This window comes from Barbus barbus (genome assembly GCF_936440315.1).
Source record: "Barbus barbus genome assembly, chromosome: 5".
In the NCBI taxonomy this organism is placed as follows: Eukaryota; Metazoa; Chordata; class Actinopteri; order Cypriniformes; family Cyprinidae; genus Barbus; species Barbus barbus.
Genome location: NC_136733.1, coordinates 15,194,313 through 15,219,138, shown reverse-complemented (window position 1 = coordinate 15,219,138; position 24,826 = coordinate 15,194,313). Strand labels below are relative to the sequence as shown.

Sequence of the window (24,826 nt, the reverse complement as noted above, 5' to 3'; positions counted from 1 at the left end):
TAGATTGTTCGCAAACACAGTTACGCAGTGTTTTATGTTTGATTTCACTTATGCTTGTAAATTAAGTACTTGTGGTATGCGTTTGATGCTTGCATTTTTACATCATTTTTGGCCAAAAAATAAAGATATGTTACATTCAGTATTTGTCTCAACTTTTTGGAAAGCTTCCCCTTTGTTACATGATTTCCAGTTTAGGTCTTTCCTCCAGGTGTCCAGTTATGTTTCCTCTGGCAGATCTGAATCCAGAAGAGTGTTTTTACAGAGACTCTGTCTGCTGAGGAGAAGCATCCGGCAGCACTGAGACAGTATCTGCTGATCCAGGCTGGTGAAGGTTTCCATGATATCTGTTACTGAGATGACTCATTGGATCTTCTTGAATGAACTTGACAAATGACAGCATCTATATGTTTATATTTACATTATACAACCAAAATATATGTATAAAAAGTTTGAGAATTACAGGTTATTTCTTCCAGGTCTCTGTTGGGCGGTAATGACCTTGCTCTGTCCCAGATTATAGCTAAGATGGATGTGGGTTAATGCTAAGGCTCAGATCAAGGGTAGACTTTAAAGGGAGGATGCTGGGAACATGTGTTCTGATTGTGGTCTTTAAGTCGGTCAATGGGGTACCAAAAAACATGCTTGCTTTAAAAAATAAAATTAAAAATAAGACAGACTCTGAAAATAAAGTTTATTTGTTTATTACCTTAAAGTATTAGATGAGTAAAGTTTGAGAACAAACTTTGAGGTTGACTTGAGAAAACCTAGACTGAACGTTTGAAGCAGTTGTAAAGCTTGACGTTTGAAAGTTTAGATAGATTAATTTACATGATTTAACATGTTGTTAGCATGTTTTAGCATGATTAACATGTTACCATGTTGTTAGCGTGTTTCTAACATTATTAGCATGTTACTAGCATGATTAGCATATTGCTAGCATGTTTTAGCATGATGTGTTGATAGCATGTTGGTTTGATGTTTCTAGCATGATTAGCATATTGTTAGCATGTTTCTAACATGATTAGCATGTTGTTAACATGTTTCTTGTATGATTAACATGTTGTTAGCATGTTAGAAAAGATATGGCACACCAAGTCAGACGTCTGACCCAAGTTTGGTGGTTGTACCTTTAAAGCTGTAGGAGGAGTTAGTGTTTAAATATTGACTCAGAAGAAGACGACGAAAAAAAGAAGAAGCTTAAACAGTAGATCAGTAAGTTGGCTTTCTCAAGCCAATTTAAATAGTTCTTCTGATGGTACATTGACTTCTACTAGATTCTACTAGATGCTAAGATGAATGTGCCTTTGTTTCTTTCCTACAGTCTCCCCCAAACGTCTGCTCTGGCAGTTTGAACATGTGTGAAAATGGTGGATTGCCTTACGGCAGCAACAAATCTGCATCGGAATTTGCATACTCTCCGAGTAGGTACTTTTTTTGGAATAAGTATCACCCTAGCAACTATCAAAACAGTACAATCCGAATTCCGGAAATGATGGGAATAAAATTGAATAATTGAATAAAATGAAAACAAAAAGACTTTCAAATCACATGAGCCAATATTTTATTCACAATAGAACATAGAGAGAAAAAAAATGTTTAAAATGGGAAATTTGACACTTTTATCCACTAAATGAGCTCATTTCAAATTTGATGCCTGCTACATGTATCAAAAAAGTTGACACGGGGCAACAAAGGGCTGAAAAAGCAAGAAACTTTGAAAATTTTCATCTGGGAGAACATCTAGCAACTAATTAAGTTAATTGACATCAGGTCTGTAACATGATTAGCTATAAAAGGGATGTCTTAGAAAGGCAGAGTCTCTCAGAAGTAAAGATGGGCAGATGCTCTCCAATCTGTGAAAGAGTGTGTAGAAAGATTGTGGAATACTTTAAAAACAACGTTTCTCAACGTCAAATTGCAAAGGCTTTGCAAATTTCATCATCTACAGTGCATAACATCATCAAAAGATTCAGAGAAACTGGAGAAATCTCTGTGCGACAAGGCCGAAGACCTTTGTTGAATGCCCATGGTCTTCGGGCCCTCAGAAGACACTGCATCACTCATCGGCATGATTCTGTCATTGACCTTACTAAATGGGCCCAGGAATACTGCCAGAAACCACTGTCGGTAAACACAATCTGCGGTGCCATCTGCAGATGCCAACTAAAGCTCTGTCATGCAAAAAGGAAGCCATATGTGAACATGGACCAGAAGCGCTGTGCACTGTTTCAAAATGGACTGTTTCAAAGTGGAAAACTGTTATATGGTCAGACAAGTCCAAATTTGACATTGTAAGAATTACAGAACCTCAGACACTTTGAACTTCTGAGATGGACAACACACACACAGTGCATTAACATACAGACATCTGTCTCCACATCCCACTGAGAGAAAATGCGGGAAAACGCCTCTCTGAAATATGCATCAGTTCCTTTTCATCCCCTCTTCCCCTCACCCACCCTTCCTTTCACTCAACTCACTCAGAATGGTCAACAGTAGAATGTAATGTTTGCATTAATGCAAGTGATATTTACAGTCATGTTTGGTATCATTTGAATTGTCTCAGGGCGACTGGTACAATGGTCTCATCCTTATAAGAAGTAAACTAAAAGGTAATACGGATCCTGAGAGTTCAGAGATATTTTGCATACTGTAGAGGGCGGATCAGCACCTAGTGGTTTTCATGCAAATTACCTTCTGTCCCAAAAGGTGCTAACTCGACTTGATTAAATTGCAAATTACAATTGTTAGTTCCTGTCTCCAGTTTGGGGGATGTTTATTCTGGTCTGGAGTACTTAAAGAAATGTGGCAAAAGGATCAGGGCGATTCTGTAACCAGAAGCCCGTAGTGTGGTGTCTCAATTCTCACACTATGTATTTCTAGAAAGTCAGGTATGCATTCTTTACTCGTAGATTTATCTTTGAGAATTCGATGTTTTGTATTGATATGATTTGATCTCTTTGAATTGCTGTGGAATAGAGATAATACATACAGTATTTACCTGACTGAGAATAAATTGATACATTTGACCTTATTCTGTTTTACTCTGTAATTATTGACTCTAGTAGATTACGTTGCATCCTTGTTAAAGACATGAGCAACCGAATGAACGAGTAAATATAAAGTCAAGAGTTAACTAGAATAATCAAATATCAGAAGAATACAAATTAGAAATAGACAAGCAATCAATTTGTATTTCAAGTTAAATACGAGGTCATAATAAAATGGAGTCAGATTAAATGATAAAATGGAGTCAGATTACAGTTTAATTTAAATTGAAGAACTTTGCACACTGGAAAGACCGAACACGCAGGAAACCTTCATCCACCATCGGAAACCTTCTTTGGACCAAATGTGTGGACCTTACAACATTCTTGTTGGAAATCACAGACGGCATGTCCTCCGGCATCTCTGATGGTATGGGGGTGCATAAGTGCATATGGCATGGGCAGCTTGCATGTTTTGGAAGGCGCTATGAATGCTGAAAGGTATATAAAGGTTTTAGAGCAACATATGCTCCCCTCCAGACTACGTTTATTTCAGGGAAGGCCTTGTGTATTTCAGCAGGACAATGCAAACCCCATACTGCAGCTATTACAACAGCATGGCTTCGTAGTAAGCCCTGCAGTCCAGATCTTTCACCTATAGAGAACATTTAGTGCATTATTAAACGAAAAATATGTCAAAGATGACCACGATCTCTTCAGCAGCTGGAAACTTATATCACACAAGAATGGGACCAAATTCCAACACCAAAACTCCAGAAACTCATAACCTTGATGTCCAGACATCTTCAAACTGTTTTGAAAAGAAGAGGAGATGCTACACCATGGTAAACATGCCCCCGTCCCAACTATTTTGAGACCTGTAGCAGGCATCAAATTTGAAATGAATATATTTTGTGCATCAAATTGTAAAATTTCTCAGTTTAAACATTTGTTATGTTATCTATGTTCTATTGTGAATAAAATATTGGCTCATGTGATTTGAATTTCTTTTAGCTTTCATTTTATTCTAATTTAAAAATGTCCCAACATTTCCGGAATTTGGGTTGTACTCTCTATAGTATGAACGTGTGTAGTATAAATAATCCAGACCAGAGCATGTTGTCATTGTCATGAGATCCACCAGCATCAATGGTCACTTCACTGCCATTCACAAGTCCTCTCACGTTGCCTCGTGTAATAGTAAAGTGTCCATCATATGCTCACTTCTGTTCATGTACTGTTAATTACAACAGCTGTTGTTTACCACAGTAAATTACGCTCATTTTACTGTAGGGAGCTCCAAAGATGCAAAAATACACAGAACTACATGCAGTTGCTTTAACATCAATGCGACCTTTCCATTATGTTGTGGAAAAAAGGTTCTTTAGGTTATCAAAATGTCATTTACACAAAAAAATATGGTTCCTTTAAAAACTGATAATTTTTTGTTTTGGGAATCATAATATGCTTTTCTATGGCTTGGCTGCAAAAACTCTGAAATCTCTATTTTTAAGAGTGTACATATGCATTTTTCAAACTGCACAAACAATTTTTTCTACTGGCAGTAATGTGTCCATGTCTCATTGGCGTGTACAGTGACTATCACACTAATCCTGTGTCTTATAAGTAACGTTCTTCCAGCACCTGACACTTAGACGTTGCACAATACTTCCCTCTTTGGCACAATTCCCAATTATCTCCTTACTATTTACGTCCAGCTTGAATAAAATTAAAGTTGGATGCTTATGAGAACACAAATTACCCCACTGTTAGGTCATAGGATGGGCAGATGAATGGCCCATGAATGTAGTGTGGAATTTAGCCGGGGGTATATTGGGAGTGAAGAGTCTAATCTCATAAGAGGCTCAAGCCGCTTGAGGCCAGGTAGAGAAGAGGAAGTGAGTGATGAGAAGCATTGTAGTTTTACACTGTGATTGTGTCTGCCGTGTCACACCACTTTCAGGATTTGTCTGTTGGGGTTGTCACTCGCAGTTGGATGTACTGATGTGACGCTGCAATGAATGCAATGGGTTGAGGAGAAGCCTGGAGCTACTTCTTGGATTTATCAGGATGTTTAGGTCTTTACGTATGAGTTGTATCTGAGGTTGGTAAATGAGATTTCTGCAAAATGCTTTTGAGCAGTTAAGTCATTCAACTGAGATGATATTCAGCATTGCAATATATCAAATTCAAAAGTACGGAAACTTTTATCTGAAAGAAAATACCTTGATTGTATGCAGACCATGTGCTTTTTAGTATCATACTATTAGAAACTAGTTATTATAAATATTTTTGAATTAGTATCCATATTTAATGAAAATTAAGAATTGTGCATTGCAAATAGTTTTTTTTTAATTATTTTATTTCAGTTAATGTTTTTTATTTTTTTTATTTCAGTGTACACTGAATTTTTATTTTAAATTTGGTAAAATTATTAACCCTAATGCAGAGAAATTTTAAATATTTGCTACACAGATTATTTATATTTTCTTAAACTTTCTATCTATTTTGTCTTTCACTGAGATTAAATTCATTGTTCTTTTTCATCTCTTATTTAACTTACTACTATTACAGTTCTTATTTATATTTTAAATTTATTTTTATTTTAGTTAAGGTTTTAGTAATTTTGCTGCATGTTCATTCATTTTTTGATTCAATATTGAAAAAATAAACATGAGAAAATGACACCATTTTCATTTTTTAAAAAAGACAAGAATTCACCTTAATTTTTCCTTTTTACATTCAGGGGTAGAAATTGGATAAACAGCTTGAATGTTTGATTTCCACATGTGGGAGGGAGTTACATGCCCCTTTTCACTGATTGGTCAAGCAAAAATTAAATGGTGCCATCATCATGTTGTCTTCGGTTCTGTGCAACAGAATAAGAGTCCTCTGCTGTTAAAGCATTTATTGCAACTCCTGCGTTCATCTGCCTCTCATCAAACAACTAGACTATCAAATGGACAGGGTTTACTTCTGTGTAGGCATAGATTATATATGGCAAACATTAGTTGCTTATTGCAGAAATATGTATATACCTCGGATCTGCAGCCACATTACCCTTTTAGTCTATTTCTTTGGTGTGCCACACATTTTATTTAGCTTTCCAGTTATCAAAATCTGTGTGGCAAAGCTACGTGACGCACTGGACAACACGGGCCAAATGTATTTACATTATAGTTTAGTGCAGAACAGTATTGATTTTAGTGTTAATACGCAGCAGTCATAACTTTTATTTTAGAGAGTACAGTTTCATTAATAATGAGTATAAATTGATTTCATTTTAGATACAAAACAGTGTGTTTTATTTCATTTAAAACACAGGCGTTTCATTCTTGAATAAATCCGAGTCTTTGAATGAATCGTTTGAGAAAGTGGTTCAATGACCCATTTGCTTTGCTCTAGATAGAACAAATCAGCATTTTGAACGAATCAGTTGAATTGATGACTCAATGACTCAGTCATCAACATAATGACTTGCCGCCACCTACTGAAGATGTAACCTTCATAATTCAAGTATCCAAATATTTCATTTTGTCACTCATTTCATATTTCTGTAGGCTATTCAAAATGTTTTTATTTAAAACATTAATCTCATTCCTTAATTGTGTAAATACATCTAAATTCAACTTAAGATGCAGCTTCTGTGCCACAGTTCAAAGATGGCTTTGGTTGGTACTGATAATGTCATATTTTTCAAATATTGACTAAATTCAGGAATTTAATATTAAAGGTGACAGACATATTTTATCAAGTTAGAAAAATGCCCTTTTCTATAAAATAGCATGTATTATATACATGTATAACATGCCTTCGGATAATGACAGTATCATATAAACTTCTCCATGAAAAAAAAAAACTTGAAATAATAAACAAAACGGTAAGATAGCTTTAAATTCACACTAAAATCGATACTGGTCTGTGCTTCACTATAATGTAAATGTCACGCAGCACAAATTTTGATAACTGGACAGCTTAATAAAATATGTGGTGCACTAAAGAAATAGCTTAAAAAGTAGTGTTGCTGCAGATCTGAGGTACTTACACATTTCTGCAATAAGCACCTAATATTTTCCATATAGAATCGATGCCTACACAGAAGTAAGCCCTGTCTAGGCGCTGCCGCAGTATGGTTTGTGTCAAGCCATTTGTTAGTCTGGTTGTTTAATGAGAGGGAGATGAACGCAGGAGTTGCAATAAGCTCTTTAACAGCGGAAGACACTTATTCTGTTGCAAAAAACTGAAGACCACACGGTGACAACACCATTTGATCCTTGCTTGACCAATCAGTGGAAAGGGGCGTTTCATTTCTGCCCACACGTGGAAATCGTACATTCAAGATGTTTATCCATTTTCTACCCCTGAATGTAAAAACGGAAAATCAAGGCGATTTCTTGTTTTTGCTGGGTTTAAAAAAAAAAAAAAACGAAAATTGTGCCGTTTTCTCATGTTTCTGTTTTCAATTTTAAATCTAAAAATGAATGAACGCAACACTTACACGGACCGGTGTTCATTGTGATTTTAGTGTTAGTTATTTTTGTACATTAAGTTACATAAAATGAAAATGAGTAATATCGACTAGCTATGTTTTACTACTAAATATGTTTGAAAATTTTATTTCAGTTAAAGTTTACTTATTTCAAATCACAATTTTTTTTATAGTTTTATTTTTAACTATAATAACCCTGATGCAGACATGAATTTCAAATATTTGCTGCACAACTGTGAATCTCTTATTAATATTGCTACCTATTTCGTCTTTCAGTGCAGAGATGCCTTTGATGATTGTGGAGACGAGCTGCAGTCTGATTGGCTGGCTCTTTCTGTATGTGCTGCTATGTCACTTGAACAGTGAGAGAGATTGTGAGTGGAACTGCAGGCTGGTAACTCTGCTCCACGGCATCCTGATCGTCTGTGTGACTGCCTACATTGGCTTCATTGCTGGGCCATGGCCTTTCACACACCCAGGTAAGTTGTCCTGTTTGGAAGGTTTTAACACAAAACCTGTATAAAATAATAGAAGAAAAAACATTTTCTTTTAAATCTAACAGTTTACTGAATCTTTTAAACAAAACAATAATTAAAAAATGAAAAAAGCACACTCAGGATGTCGCGTATCATATTTGATCAGGCTTTACTGTATAATATGGGAATACGGAGCTCATATTCGAAGAAGAAAAAACACCTCAGTTTTATTCAGAGGCCCAAACTGAATAAAAATGCCGTTTGGTGCAGTTAGTGTTGGCTATATGGCCAAAAAGTAGAGAAAAACTAGCACTAGGCGGTGCTATAATAAGTAAATTTACATTTTGGTCCATAATTCTGGAGCAGTAAAGGCTTAAACCTTTTTTCATATGAATCCTTGATTAAGGCCCTACAAATTATGCCATTTGTTCGATTTTGATGAAATTTTCCAAATATCATCCCCAGACACTCATGACAATAAGTTATTTTTGAAAGAAAGAATTTTGATTTGTCGAAGCATCGTAAAGATATGAGTTAATTAATTGGCAATACAATGCCAATTAATGTGAATGCAATAATTTACAATGTGAATGCAATAAAATAAGCAACTTTACATTTTATCAAAAAACTCAGCAACCAGATTTTCTGATTTCTCCAAATTTTCTGCATTCTCACTTTAAAGGAACACTCCACTTTATTTGGAAATAGGCTCATTTTCCAACTCCCCAAGAGTTAAACAGTTGAGTTTTACCGTTTTCGAATCCATTCAGCCGATCTCCGCATCTGGCGGTAGCACTTTTAGCTTAGCTTAGCATAGATCATTGAATCTGATTAGACCATTAGCATCTCGCTCAAAAATGACCAAAGAGTTTTGATATTTTTTCCTATTTAAAGCTTGACTCTTCTGTAGTTACATCGTGTACTAAGACTGACGGAAAATGAAAAGTTGCGATTTTCTTGGCCGATATGGCTAGGAACTACACTCTCATTCCGGCGTAATAATCAAGGAACTTTGCTGCCATACCATGAGTGCAGCAGGCGCAATGATATTATGCAGAGCCTGAAAGTAGTCCCCAGCTATGTCATAACCAGTTACCTAGCTGGGGACTACTTTCAGGCGCTGCGTAATACCTATTGTGCTTGTACGTCTGCTTCTACTTTACTTTTCTGCCATAAAAATAAATGGGCATCGGAGACCATAATTCGTAGAGATCTCAAAATCAGCAGGATGGTCCCAAACATGAACCGCTACTCAGGCGCACAGATATATTTGCCCAGCACTAGGTGGTAGAGTTCCATCCCAGGTAGCCAAAACGGTTTGGCCCGATAATGGCCAAGATCCGGCAGGCTGGAAGAAATAACTCAGCCCGGCTGCAGTTTCCAGACTTGGCATGGACAGTGCAGCTGCCAAAACTGCCAGCATTGGACCACAATCACGCTGGCGAGAAATGAAACACTTAGCCAGTACTGGCCCAAGTCTGGGTACGGAAACTGAGCCGACACCACCAACACCTAGCCAGTACTAGTCTTGTTCGCTAAATTAAAAAAAAAAAAAAATATATATATATATACTTACACTTACTCATACAGAATTACAACTTCTAAAATATGTGTATTAACGACTCCTTCCAGGTTTTACATAAAACCAGAGCTTTGAATAATTTGTTTTTTCACAAAATGACATTGTTACCCAGACTATGTTGCTGTCTAGACAATGGCACGTATGGTTATTCAGACAATCTCAGACTAATAATATCAATGGTAACTCTGGTAAATGTTAACATTTGGAACATATCTAACATAATTTGTTAGCATTCGGGCCCGCTCTTTTCTTCCCCCATCTCTGTCCAAAGTGAGCAGCAGCCATCTTTTGATAAACTTTTCAATATCTCCATCTGATGCTCTGCCAGTACTTGCATTTCTTTGCACTGATTGAAGAAAAAAAAAAAGAGCTCAGTCGCAATACTATAGACCAGTGGTGTCAAACTCAATTCCTGGAGGGCCGCAGCTCTGCAAGTTTAGCTCCAACCAGCTACAACTCACACCTGCTTGGAAGTTTCTAGTAATCCTGAAGATCTTGATTAGCTGGATCAGGGGCATTTGATTAGGGTTGGAGCATGTCAACAAACTCACAATTATAGATTCATTATAAATAAACATTATATTATATGTGTAGCACGGTTTATTAAAATGATTTTTCATGTTAGATTATCAAATGTTTACTCACCAGCGTAGCAAGTTCTTCTGGTCTTCTGGTAATTAGCAGCACAAAAAGCTCGTCAGGTTTTGTCATTAGATGTCAAAGCTAGTGCGCATGTCTTGAAACTCAAATAGCAATGTTAAAGTTCCCTTAACCACTGCTTGTTTCATTATATAAATTAAATCATTAATTTCCAAATGTAGTTAAAGAAAAAAAGAGAATGTTGGATAAAAGGAAAAAATATTAATAGGAATTAAAATAAAAATAGCATAACATGGGCAGGTAAAAGATATTATGTTTAAGTTTAAGTGTCACGGCTACATACTATTTACCACATTGTAAACGGAGACCCACCCCCAGCACTTAACCTAAACTGGTCCGGGTATGCATCCCCATATCTTAGCCAAAATCAGACCAGCCCTTATGGTCTGTAATCGGGCCAAATGTGGCCAAATGTGCCGTGTCTCAGTGCAAATCGGGCCAGATCAGCACATCCAAAGCCTAGCCAAATCTGGCAACCATTACTGGGCCAGAGCTGGCTCACTTTCCAGAACACAGCCGAGTCAGCTGACACTCAGCTGCAATTGGCTCGATTGCGCTGGCTACCTTGGATACCTCTGGAACCACGGAACCTCTGGAAGTGCTTGGTTCAGTTCATTAACTGTATTCATTTTGAAGTGTTGGTGGCAGATAGGAGCAGATGTTTGACCTGAATTCATGAGCTCTGGGGCAATAGAAGCTTCAGAAGTAACAGAAATGACTTTTGCAGAAGCCTAAAGGGCAGCCTAAAGGACATTTTAAAAATACATTTTCTAACAAAATTCCTAAACTGTTATATAAATTCTTACAAATGTAATACAATTTTTCTAATGAATTTCCTCACAAAATATATTAATTTTCTTACAAATTTTATAAGAAAATGTATCTTACAAAGTGTCTTAGGAATTTTCCTGAAACATTTCTTATCAACTTTCTTACAAAATTATAAATATAAAAAGTAAATATAAATATAAAAACAAAATACAAATAACTATTCTTTACACATCCCTAATAAGCAATACCACCAGATGCAAGTATTCCTGCTTCAACTTATTCATTCATTGTTCGTGTTTAGGGTTAGGGCTTTATAAGGAGAATATGTAAATTAAATTTAAATAATTATTAAATAATTCTTCAAGAATTATTATTTTGTTCCAGGCACTGAAAACACATCTCTCCAGATCCTGGCTCTTGTTCTCAGCTTAGGATATTTCCTCTTTGACATGGCTTGGTGTGTGTATTTCCGCACTGAGGGTCCGGTGATGCTGGCCCACCACACCATGAGCATCCTCGGGATCGTGCTGGCACTAGGTCTGGGCGAGTCAGGCATCGAGACCTGCGCTGTCCTCTTCGGCAGCGAGATCACCAACCCGCTCCTGCAGGCCCGCTGGTTCCTCAAGCGCATGGGCCGCTATGACAGTTTAGCTGGAGATGTGGTGGACCTGCTCTTCATTCTTCTGTTTGCCTCTGTGAGGATTGGTGTTGGGAGTAGAATGCTTTATTGTGAATTAGCCTCTCCGAAGCCATCACTTATAATGAAAGTTGGTGGGGTGGCTATTTACACTCTCTCCTGGATCTTCATGATAGACATTGCACGTTTTGCCAGCAAGAAAACTCGCGTCAAATACAGGCGATGGAAAGAACAGTACAAGCTGGATGAAGCTAACGGACATGCTGTTAAAGTGAAATAGGCCTTTCTGTGCATTAGGACTGGGAAAAAATAGCATTTTTGCTGATATACAGTATGTAGCTAGAAATATTTTGTTATTTTACAGGCAATGTGTAAATGTAAATCCAATATAGCTACGTCTATCAATTATTACTCCACAAATTTTCAGTCATATTAAATTTCCACAACTTTTCAAAGACTTAAGATATTATTCATTTCCAGTACATATAAAGATTTTATTAACTTTCACAAATTTATACAAAACAAATTAAGATATTTTTCATTTTCCATGACTTTTCCAAAACATATTAAAGTTGTATTCATTTTCAGAACTTTTGCATGACATATTAAAACTTTCATTGTAATAACTTCCCATGACAAACTAAGATTTATTAATTTATTTAAAAATACATTTTTAAAAACAATTAATTCATATTTATTTTTTAAGATTTATTAAGGTTTTATTACATTTCATAACCTTTCTATGAAATATAAAAAAATATAGTTAATTTTCATAACTTTTGCAATTTCCATGACATTCATATTTTATACATTTTCATGACTTTGAAGGCCTGCAAAACTGGAAAGCATAAATGTTGTATATTTATGACATGAATCGTGACGGACACCAAACCAAAGTGCTCAAAAACACAACTACACAGTAACATGAAAGCGCAAACAGGACTTACTCAAACAGAGCAGTGCAATGGCATTACAGTCTAATGCTATTGAGCCTGTCAGTGGAGAAGGTGTCCATGTACAATGACACTGACTGTTGCTGCAAAAGACGGCCGTGTCTTTCCTCAACAGGCAGAAATGAGCTTCAGTGATATTCGGAAACTAAATACAATGCTGCTCCAAATTTGCAGATCTTGGGGGAAAAAAACGAACAAATGGAGAACACACAATTTCTCCACCACCCTCTTCTCAACCATGTCTGCTGCTTTTCAGCTTTCAACTCACCACTAAATTCTTGGTCTTGTGGATTTTCAGATGCAAGTGGTTTGTTGTCACACTGCAGGACTACTCACTTCCTGTATGAATCACCTGTATATCCTTAAAGCTGATGAATTATGGTTGTAGAATTGAAAAGAACAGATTTAAGCAACTTCACCCACAAATGAAAATTCTGTCATCATTTACTCACCCTCAAGTTATTCAATGACTTACCTAAAGCAAAAGCTTTTGTTAGAAAACACTCCAAACAGGAGGTGGGAACCCATATGTATGCATCCAAACAGCAGAGGAATTTTGAAATGTAATTTTTTTTTTGATGATGATGATGCAAGAGGGTTGTTTTGAGAGTAAAGAAGAATGTGATATACCATGCAGATCTTTTAGACAGTATGCTGCATGAGTCCATATGAATAAAGCCTTTTTTGCACAAACAAAATACTGTAAAGACATACAAAATACTAAAGATTCAGATGAAAGGTTAGTTGTTGTCTCTTTAATCGTTTACATATTACTATAATTATGGATCATTGCTAAATGTAGCTGGGTTCACAAACATTGAAAATATGATATTCATCCATTGGTTTGAATGAACACTGATGATTTTTATAGCTGGAATGAACCGCTAGGTGGCGCAAAAGACTTAAATATGCTCATTCTGATAAATATTGACAAATAAATCACAGCTTTATTGTCTTTCATTCCAGATTTTTTATTTATTTTATTTTTATTTTCTCCTAATTTGATTTTATCATAATACGATAATACGAAGTGATATTTAAATATTGATCTGCTTCTTCAGAATGTGTCTTAATATAATTGTTTACTCATTGCAGATTCTGGCTAATCTGTAAATCACCTTGTTTGGTGAGTGAATAATGCTCCTAATTTACTGCCTACAAGTTGTTAGTACTTTACCAATGACAACTAGTAGGCTAGTTACAACACTTGGGAGGTGATAGTGCTCGCGGAAGGATACGCCAAAAAGTGGTGAAGCGTCGCAGGCGTAGGAATCCGGGATTTGATTTGACTGAAACTCGGGAATTATCTGGATTTTTGTGATTTTGTTTTTCTTAATCGTTTTTAATCTTTTGTACAGCTCCAAACTGACACACGTGTGTGTTTTCTTTATTTGCGCTTGTATAGAGACGGAATCCTTGGTGTACAGATTTTGTTGGAAAAAGAACGGCTAAAAACGACTGAATTTCGGAAAACATGGAGACAAGAAGGGAAGGACCCGACTAAACCAAAGTTTCCAAACTAATTATTCCAAGAACAGAGGGAATCCGTTCGCGAGAGGAAAATATGTGTTGCACATCCGTCAAGTTTGGATTGTGTTTTATTGCCGCTTTGAAGCGAGGCTGTTTTGAGCAGAATCCCTGAACTGGGAACTATACCGCTGCCCCAGAGCAAACATCAAACCATTTGGAAAGTTGGAAAATATGGGAATTCTAGAAGTTGTACTTGGTAGGGAAGGAATTACAATGAAAGGTTGAACCGTGTTGCTTTAATCCATCCGTTGAGTGGATTTCTCCGGATTTTCACACATGTGGAGTGGCCAGGATACATTCTTCTGGAGAAAAAGTCCATTCAGCGTTTAAGGGGCCTAAAAGGATGTATATTTAGTTAACAGGTTTACTTTACAGTACCAGTTCAATTGATGGTGTGGTCTGTACGGCAAACTGACGTTTGGGAATGCCGAGCTGGAAGTATTTCAGTAGGGGAAATGATAGAAAACCGTCGAGATTTACAAAGTAACATTTGGGACTGTAAAATGAGCGAAGGGCTTTTGGACTGACGCGAAATGCAGCCGGACAGTCTCCTTCGTTCGTAAGGAAACACGTTAACAAAAGATTGTTTCTCTGGCTTTACTTCCAGCCGTGCTTTGGGATCGACAAAGGCGACTGTATCCAGACAGAGGCGAGGGGGAAGCCTGTCGGTCTGTGTGGTGGCATTTTGGCTGGGAAAATGATGAAGCGTCTCAAACAACAGAGAGTTTTTCTCCATTGATCATCTGTGTGTTTGCGTTCAGCATCGATCTCCTTTGCTAACTCTTGTGTTGTGTAGCGCTACAGTCAGATGACAGACTACTGAGACCAACGCAGATAAACCGTGGAAATAGAAAACATAAGCTTGTTTGTTTCTGTTCTGATCAAGACGAGACTTTACCATTCACATCAACACGGAACTGTCAAAACTGAAAAGTGCCACCCGGCTGTTGTTGTTTATTTTTTTTCAAATACAAAGGTGTTTTACCATGGTAAAATGCTAACTGGATAAGAGCTGAAGAAAATCAAGAAAGGAAAGCCCAATGAGCGGCACACAGTCCACGCTTGCTGAGAGGTAAATGATGATAAATAATATTTACATGGTTGTGTTTATGAGAGTGACCTGTCTTAGGTTTATGACGCTGTTTATACATATCCAAAACACGGTATTGTTGAGATGCATCCGCCACCCTTCAACAAAATACATGGTATTCTTGTGGGAATACACACAGAAACAATTCACTTACAAAAGTGCCATGGGAAGACCCTGATGTTTGGACATGTACCATAATACCATGGTATTCTCGGGATACTAAATAAAAGCTTTGGTATATGAGTAATTGTCATTCGCTATCATATATCTTAATATTACCATGTGATACTGTAACTTTACCATGGTACTGCTGTCATAGTACTTTTTATAAAGGCGTTGTCTTTAAGAGCTCAAATATTTTCTGAAATGTACTATGGTACGTTACTACCAGGGGTTTTAGTACATAGTACTACCATAGTATTCTTTGAAATACGTTGTAGTACCATGTAAGTACCATTTTACATGTATTTTATTGTATTAATCATTTAGTATCCCAATACACAGCAGTGTACCATGCTTTTGCAATTACGGTATAGTACCCGTGGTGTTTATGTCGTACAAGTTAGTCACCTGTTGAAATGGGTGAGTAGAAAATCAGAATAAATATCCCCATTTAATAGAAATTTAATGCTGAATCTTAAAGAGCATGATGTGTAACATTATTGTAAATATGATGATGCAGGTTTATTTCAAGTCATTCTGTCTTATGTGTAGCTAATATGTGCAGTCAAACCTGTTTCCCACAAATTAGTCCAGTTGATAAGAAAACTGATTGGTAACCTTATGACCTTGCAGCACAAATCTACTTTCAGATAAACTCAGTGTATGTGAATATATTTCTAAGCAGACACATTTTGAAGCGTGCTGGTTTTGTGTGACTGTGTGGTTTGTGTTGTTTTTTTTTTTTTTTTTTTTTTGGCCATGCATTAGTCACTCAGAAGCCGGAGGACTGACTCATGTGTCTTGATTGGGCACACCTGTGAGCACACAGCTTGTGACAGGAAGCACTTTAGATATGCGGTCAGTATGTCACTCCAGGTATCTCGCTGTGTTCTGCTAATGCTGTTTTTAAGAGCACAGCTGGCCTCGATGTGAGACTCTCTTGTTGTGGTTTTCCACCTCTTGAGATGTTACCTGCATTACTCGACCAGGCGCACATGTTTCAAAGAGCAAAACGCAGAGCTAACGTGTTGTCATCTGTGTGCAGGGTTGTGCCTTGATGCGTGTTGTGACACTTCTTTGTTTTCACACCCACTCTTTTTTGATTATATCCATTGTGCAAACTGCGTGAATACATAAGAGGTGTGCAGCAGGGCCGACGCTCTCTCAGTTCAGTGTCAGAATCTGAGCAGGGTATAGCTGGTTTTGTAAGGTGATGTTCTGTGATAGTGAGCTGGAAAGACAGGTCGTCTCCTTCAGAGGCAAGAACAGGCCACCTGCTCTCAGGTAGACATCACCGTCTGCTGTCAGTGATTATCAGATGGACATTTGTTTGTGTTATTTGAGAACTATTTATTTTGAAAAGGAAAGTTTGGATAAGCATCAGTGTTTGATGTGTAAAGATTCTTCTTACGGTAATCTGTATTTATGTTCAGTGCTACTGAATCTTTGTATTTTACCCGTGTAAATTTGCAGTAGTTTTATACATTAAACTGGCTGCACAGAAATTCAAAAATCAGTTCTTTAAAATCCTGCTAAAATGGTGGTGTGGTTGCAATACCATTATTGTTTCCATTAAAATAAAGGTTAACAATCAGTACTTTCCCCCCAAATATTCATTTCATAGTAAAAAAAAAAAAAATCATTTAAATTTCATAAATCAACCATTAAAATGGAATCCAGAAAATAATGGAAACCAGAATTTGGTACAGATAAAACTAAAACTCAATTAGACAAGCTTTTTGATTAATAACATTTAAATTTAACCATTAAAACAGAGTATAGAAAAATGAAAATGGAAAAAAAAGATTTTGGAAATAAAACGGATTTCATTGGGCCCTATAATTATGTTGTTGTTTTATTTGTGGTAATAAAAATAGATATGTGAACAATAGCTTTTAAAAAGACTTAAAGTGCATATATAATAGCAATGATGCAATAATAATTAGTTCAAATAAAGCATCAAAAGCAAGAAATCATATGGTTTTATTGAACAAAACTGTTAAAATACATAATGTATTATAAACAATAGAGCTAATGTAGATTACGCATAACAACAAAGGCCTGCAGGGGCGCCAGAGGCCTGATGATTGTTTTTACACATTACTGTGCAATATAATCCATGTTTAATATTGACCAAGCACCATTTAATTTAAATGTCCACTTAATCTTTAACATTTGGCCATTTCTTTAGGATAGAAATGCTATAGCCGCTGTAATTAAATGAATGTGTGTAAACTCAGAGTGAGCGGTTGAGCTTTTATTTTGAAATCGCGATGTATTCTCCTGTGTTTCTGTAGATTTATAAATGATTTACTTTACAAATCCGATGAAATGGTGCATGTTGCGTTCCCAGATGAATGTTATAATAAACCCAAACTTACAACCGCATGCAGAGATGAGTTTGAGACGCTCCTCATGATAAGTTTCTGTGGAGCTACTGTGAACGGAGCCGCTGTGAGACGCACGTGCTTAACCTACACGCATATAAATAAAGCGCATGTGTTAGAACTGCATCGCATATCATTATTTAATAAATCATAGCGTTTGTGAATTTACAATTATGCTTGATTATGATTTTTAAATTGGTTTAACATCATGCAGCCTTGGAAAATAGTCTAATAATGTGTTTTATGGATTCTCGTCCGTGAAATGCGCCACTTCCGGTATTTTGCCGGTTAGTCAATGCGAGTAAAATGAAGTCGATTTATTTTTTAAAAATCGACTAGTCGACTAAAATCGATGAATCGCGACAGGCCTAGAACGTAAATGACCTGCCAGTTGGCCAGTAGCCTTAATAGAAACTGCAGCTGCATTGCTGATGTAAATGACTTGAGCGAATCCAAATTACTGTGAACTAGAAAAAACTACTGTTGCGACTTGAACATCTTTAGCAATAAATATGCCATCGCAAGTTAATTTAGATTACCTACAGGTTTTGCTCCAAACCACCATGTTTTTAGTAATGATCCGATGACTGATAATTCATCTTTACCACCATACATGTTAAACTAGAAAACAGTTGTTTTAAATTTCAGTATTTCACAATATTGCTAGTTAACTGTATTTTTGCTCCAATGAATGCAGTCTTGATGGGCAAAATACATATATTGATATAAAATAATTATTTATGGCATAAATTTAATAAGACAATTTTGAATGAAAATGTTTTGGTTTGAACTTCAGTTGTAAATCTGTGTCAATAACACACTTTAAATACATATAAATGGTGGTGATCATGTGTATATATTCACAAATAGATGACCAAACCTACTTGATGGATAGACGGTGACTAAGATGTTGTATCAATGGCATTTGTGTGCTGCAGTGGTACATTGGTTTCCTCCACTGGGCAGCTGGAGTTTTGGCAGTGAGTTCAGAGAGCATGTTGGCATTTTTGGAGGAGAATTATTCTTCAGGCTGCTCTTGTATTAAAGCTTCTCCAGTCTCTTCTCTGAAGATGTCTCACCAAAGCAAAGCTCTCGTCATTTGTCTGAATAACTGTCTGTCTGGCAGTAGAGAGTGAGTCAGAAGTCTTTTTCTCCTGGAAATCTTTTGTACGTCATCACTTTAATCTCAAAGCTTCACAAAAGCGTTTTATGTTTTTAAAAATGGTGCAGGTGTGAGAAAGAAACTGAAGATATGTATCTATTGTTTTTCATAGTAACACAACGGCTGTGTCCGAAACTCCTTGATGACTAAACAGGTGGATTTCTTTTGTAAATCACCTAATAAGGAAACTAGGTTCAGACAGCATAGCATCATGTTTAATGATCTAGAGCAAATTAAAGAAGAAATTACTCATAACCAAAGAAATGTTTAATGACTATAATACATATTTCTTGCAAGAAATCATAAGTTGGAAAAAAATTAAATGTTTGAATTAACTTCTTTTAACCAAGGCTAAATGTTTAACAGCACTTTTGTTCAGATCTTGGATTCAGACTTTTTTTTTCTATTTATAGTTTTTAAAGGAAAATGTTACTTATGATTTAATTTTTAAGGAATTATTAACCTAAAAATTAAAATTGTCATTTACTCACTTCTAAAATTGAAAGAAAAAAATAAAAACTTGTTTTTGCTGGGTACGCATAATATTAGACTGTACTGTAACATCAACTAAATGTTAACTATAAGTCATTGCAAATATGAGCTTGAGTTCTCATAGCCCTCCAGGACTCTAGTGTCATCTGAAATGTGTTAGTTAACTGCACTAACATTCACTAAACAGACACCAACAATGTTTTTGTTCTTATTTGTAATAGTGGATTCATGTAGCTTGTAGCAAGTATCATGGCACTGAACGTTTGCTGAAGGCTGTACCGTACAGATTGCTCTTTGTCACAGCATTTTGCTGATCTGTGGCCTTTTTTTTTTTTTTTTTTTTTTAACCCCGAGGCCCTCTCGGGAAGTGGTCACATCACTAATAAACAATGTCTGTCAACTGGGCCAGGCCACAAGCTCTTCCTGACAGAGCTGCCGGCCACCAGCAGTGCATCATGGGAAGAAATGGAGCTGGCCATTCTGTATGAATTCACAAATTCACATAAGAGAGCCATATAGGCTGTTTAAATGGCTTTTAGGGGAATGTTTTCATTACTGTCCTCTGTAGCGAGAAGTTAGTCGCTGTAACTTTTATTTTACCAGTCTATTTATCTTTAATCAGTAATTAATTTGTTTCTGTGTGCAAATCTGTTTCTATACTTTATACAATTCTATGTTTTCAAAAAAAAAAAACTTTTTTATGATTAAATTTTAGCATTACTTTAACCATGTGAAACAAGTCCAATACGGATGTTTAGTTTTTAAAAATATTGACTGGTTAAAATGCTCTTTGTGGCAATATATATATATATATATATACGGTAATTGATTAATTCATTTATAAATAACCTCTGGTCTGAACAGGCCAATAAAACTCCTACATTAATCAAGTTAGAAGTGTCAACCTACAAGTACTGTAAACACTGCAGCCCACTGTATTTTATTATTTAACAAAAAAAAAACAGTGAAGCACTGGCCACCTCCATGCAGCCATTAACAAACACGTTTAGTTATAGAGAGAATAGCACACTTATTTGTTGTTTAGAACAGTGTGTTGCATTTTTCCCCCAATAAGATACAGACATGTTAAATATATTTTATTGGAGATCAAGTCTAACAACAGAACAAGCTGGAGTGTTTGTTCACCAATTCCTGACTCTGTGTTGGTGTGAATATATTAGCAAATTGCAGCCTCAATAAGTGCCTCTTACACTGATGTACAGTAGAAGGTCATGTAACATGTTTAATCAAGAAAATCTTATAACAGGTTTTAGCTCAACAACAGTGTTTACAGGTAACTAATTATTTGCTTAAATTGGCACATTTAAACCTCTTATACTTTATACAGTTTTTTTTTTTTTTTTATTCCATAGCATTCAGCGGTAACATTTTAGAACCGGGAACACTTATTCATTATTAACTACGACTTTTTCCTTTTGCTGCTTATTAATAGTTAGTAAGGTAATTGTTAAGTTTAGGTATTGGGTAGGATTAGGGATGTAGAATAAGGTCGTGTAGAATAAGGCATTAATATGTGCTTAATTACTACTAATAAATGGCTAATATTCTAGCAATATGCATGCTAATAAACAACTAAGAGAACCTAAAATAAAGTGTTACCCATTCAGCTTAACGTGCTTGCAGGATTCTTTAGTTAAAGGTATATGTATATATGTATATGCTCTTCAAGGCCCTTTCACACGGGACGCGGAACCGAGGCGGACGTTACCACAAAAGCCCAAATGACGCCACACTTCAGCTTTGTACACCGAAACGGAAACTGGAACAATTTTTTCATCCTCAATTACTGACAGCGAACTATATTACTTTACTTACTTACTTTTGTCATTTAGCAGACGCTTTTGTCCAAAGCGACTTATAAATAAGAAAAAGTAACTAAAACTAAGTTATAACTCTATAAATACTATATACCCACATATTTAAGAAAATAAAGAAATTAAATAAAATTGACACATGCATATAACAACATTTCAATAATAAACATATAAATGAAAAAACTCAAATAAAAAGCGATACTTCTATCCCTTGCCGGTGTCCCTGCCCGGTGGAGTCGCACGGTAGAGTTGATGGTCTTTACACTCTTCGGTCTTCACACTAAGAGGGCTTCACACAATAACTGCCGCGACCGCTGCCGGCATAACATTAGCACTAACATTAGTGGCGTGCTCTTATGCTAGTATTTCCTGTCACTGTTTAAAGGTCCCCTGAAATGCTTTGAACCATGCAGCGTTATTCTGTGTTGACGTCATTGTAATTGAAACAGGAAGACAGTTTTTAAATAGCCAATAGCGTTCGTTTATATCACAGCTTGGGCTTAAGCCTTTCAGAGCCGTTGATCTCCGTAAAGCCGCGTTTGACAGGGTATGACAGCCGCAATCTCATTCATATTGCTATCAAATATAGCATTCTGTGTAGAATTCAAATATGTCCGTCCGATACGTTTTGTGGTCTGCGCCGACTGGCACATGTGTTCCGCTCCGTGCTATCGTGACAGAGCATGAAACCAGACTTCTTTTCTTCCTCAATGGAAAGCATATTTTGAATCCTTCCCTGTCCCCTATATAGTGCACTACGTGCCAATCACCGTACAGAAAATACTAATTCTGTGCACAAGTGACCTATTTCAGTCGCGGCTTCAGCGGCTGTTTATAGTGCAGGGGCGGGCGCTTCGAATTCTATAGAGAGCATTTGATTGGACAGAAAGTTTGATGAGAAGATGAAGTACGATGTGACGTCAAAAAAATCATTGAGCCGTTTTGGCGGAAGCGACGAACTGCAGGCTTTTAATGCTTACATCTTTTAAATGCGAATTTTGTCACTGTTTTGGAGCACACTGGCATACAGATAACCTTAAGACTAACATATTGATACAAACACCCAACAAACTTCAATTTTGATTTCATGGGACCTTTAAGTTCAGAGATGAAGACTGCAATCTAGCGATCGGGATATGAACTCAAAACAAAACAACTGCCATGAATCTTGTATGATTTTCTTTTTTTCTTTTTTTTTATAATGATATTCCGTTTTTGAGAATCGATACAGTATCGCCAAACAAAATATTGCGATACTCATGTGTATCTATTTTCTTACACCCCTACTTGCAAATTTCTTTTTGTTAACAATAAAGCAAAAGCCTTGTCACGTGAAGTTCGAATACAAGACCTACAGGAACATTCAGGCTCACAAATCTGATTTTGACCCAGCTGTATTTGACCCAGCTTTGACTGTCTGTCGTGATCTTTATCAAACAATTAGTTGTCACCAACCCAACATTTTAGACAAATGGTTGGAGGGGAGCCATGCTTTGCTATGATTCTGAAAGATCAGACCTCCAGCACATGACACAGGATTGTGGGAAAGATACCATCAGGTACATCCTGCTAAGATGACAGGTGCTCGCTTCATATAAAGTTACATTGACACTAATCTTGCTGGTCTGCTCGTACCTAGTGTCTGACAAATCATTTTTAGACTCGCATTCATGTGACGATTTACAACCAACCAGTTGTAAATGACATGGGGCGTATTTGATATGAATCTGATTCATTCTATTTAGGGTTCCATCTTTTTCTAGTTTTATGGATTTAAATTAGCAGAGAATGGATATGATGTATGGAGCAGGGCCACCTGCCAAGTTTTTCCCAGCTAGGCTGGTTTTGTTGATGGAAGGCAGGCTTTGCTTTGTTTGGTCAGCTGATGGTCGGCAGCCCTAGTCAGCATTTTATATGCCACTCTCATTGGCTGTGCAGAAAATGTGTGCGAGCGTGTTTGTGTTTGTCTGTGAGAGATTTGAGAAATTCTTGAAAAACAGATGTGCTGAATAATGCCATAATGGTGATCGCTTAAATAACATGAGATCATCTTTCTCAATTTTCAGAATCAGATCTTTTCTAGTCTTCTACTTTTATTCAAGCTTTTAATTGCAGTTTTGATGGTAAGGAATCTCATTTGTTTAAAGATGATAGCCGTTTATTTTTTCCAAATGTTGTATTAAAGGGGTCCTATTATGCTTTTTCACTTTTTGAATTTTAGTCAGTGTGTAGTGTGTATGTTTGGGCATAAAAAGATCTACAAAGTTACAAATCTCAAAGTCCACTCCAAAGGGAGATATTTCGTTTTTGAAAAATTCCTTTTCAAGAACTACAACGAACGGCTCGTTTGGATTCGAATGGTTGGCGGGTTGGGAGAACGCTTGGTTGAGCACTGCACGTTTCAAAATCGAAACCCGGTGCGGCTGTTTTTATATCACTGTATTTCTGATGGAAACCGACTGTTTTCAGAAAATTATGGATGTCATTTTCATTTCATCTTGCATGTAATGTCTTAGAGCGTTACCGGGGAATCCTCGATCTCTCCCGCTCCAACAGCACCTCCTGCTGGCACAGAATTAATTTGCATATATATATACCGCCAAAAATAGTGTAAGTCTGGTATGGTATAAATAAATTCAACTGTATAACAGTTTCTCTGTAATTCATGTTATAATGTTATAATTAAAGAACAATAAACATAATACATATTACCACTGCACTTATCTGTACATAGTAAATGCAGCTATTTTTAAGCTGTTGTTCATATCCTATCTAAAACATGATTTAGCCAAAAAAAAACTAAACAACAATACTGTTACCACTTTAATATGTCTTGCTATATCCGTGCGTGCAAAGGTTCCTCACGATCCTCTTGTTCAATATTCTCATGGTCTGAATTAACATGTCAATGTGAATTGGTATGGCTTGCTGTTTTGGCAAGGGGCAGGCCAGTATGCCTTCTAAGCTGTTCGCCAATCACAACGCACTGGGACAGCTAACCAATCACAACATATTTCGTTTTTCGGAAGGCGGGCCTTCATCAAACCCGGAACTAATCGAGCCGTTTGTGCCAGGCTGGGGAGAAAGGTATTGTAATAATGTAAATTATGTGAAAAATAATGTGGTTTTCGAACCACCAAGCATGAGAGCATGTTCTAGTACACCCCCAAAACAAAATCAAGACTTTGTAAAAGAGCATAATAGGACCCCTTTAAACATTATTATTGCTTTATTGTAGTAGTTAATCAGAAACATTATGTCGTTATCATAAATTGGACCCACCATCGACTTTTTTGTTCCCAAATCAGTTAAGTTTAATCACCACCCCACAGCTAATTTTATTGGTCAACTCCATCACACAGTAGGAAATAAGCACTGTTAATATCATGACCAATGAAATCTTTAGAATCGTCTGTGGGGCGGGGCTTGTGCTGAACTGGTTTGGGGAAAAATAAGCAATAGTATGTGAAAAAAAAAAAAAAAATGCATTATACTACAAATATTTCAAACCAGTGTGTGCTGCCAGTTTCCATCTTTTATTTGGCTTTTTTTATTTGTAATGAACCAATTTTTGACATTTGATCAAATATTGAGTCAGCTCATGAAAGGTCAA

At 36.5% G+C, this 24,826-nt stretch overlaps 2 protein-coding genes across 3 annotated transcripts in view; both read left to right on the top strand.

Annotated features, from left to right (window-relative positions):
* The first annotated feature begins 4,873 nt into the window (after window positions 1-4,873).
* Window positions 4,874-13,285, top strand: LOC306869171 (TLC domain-containing protein 5). The gene is made up of 3 exons (XM_079415807.1): window positions 4,874-5,091; window positions 7,753-7,955; window positions 11,350-13,285. Exons 2-3 carry the CDS (start codon window positions 7,760-7,762, stop codon window positions 11,880-11,882), a joined length of 729 nt encoding a protein of 242 aa, XP_079271933.1. The 5' UTR covers window positions 4,874-5,091; window positions 7,753-7,759; the 3' UTR covers window positions 11,883-13,285.
* A 506-nt stretch (window positions 13,286-13,791) lies between these two features.
* Window positions 13,792-24,826, top strand: part of LOC306869169 (rho guanine nucleotide exchange factor 12-like) — a 102,932-nt gene continuing 91,897 nt past the window's right edge. The window contains exon 1 of one of the 2 annotated variants that reach the window (XM_079415806.1): window positions 13,792-15,157. In XM_079415806.1, the coding sequence (XP_079271932.1) occupies window positions 15,126-15,157 (32 nt within the window). In that variant the 5' untranslated portion in view covers window positions 13,792-15,125. The remainder of the gene's footprint in view (window positions 15,158-24,826) is intronic. The other variant, XM_079415805.1, reaches the window with a different exon arrangement.

Bases quoted from the DNA above. Each gene is read 5' to 3' on its own strand.
- LOC306869171 (XM_079415807.1), top strand. From the start codon at position 7,760: ATGCCTTTGATGATTGTGGAGACGAGCTGCAGTCTGATTGGCTGGCTC. The intron at 7,956-11,349 runs GTAAGTTGTCCT...ATTTTGTTCCAG, and splicing joins ATGGCCTTTCACACACCCAG to GCACTGAAAACACATCTCTC.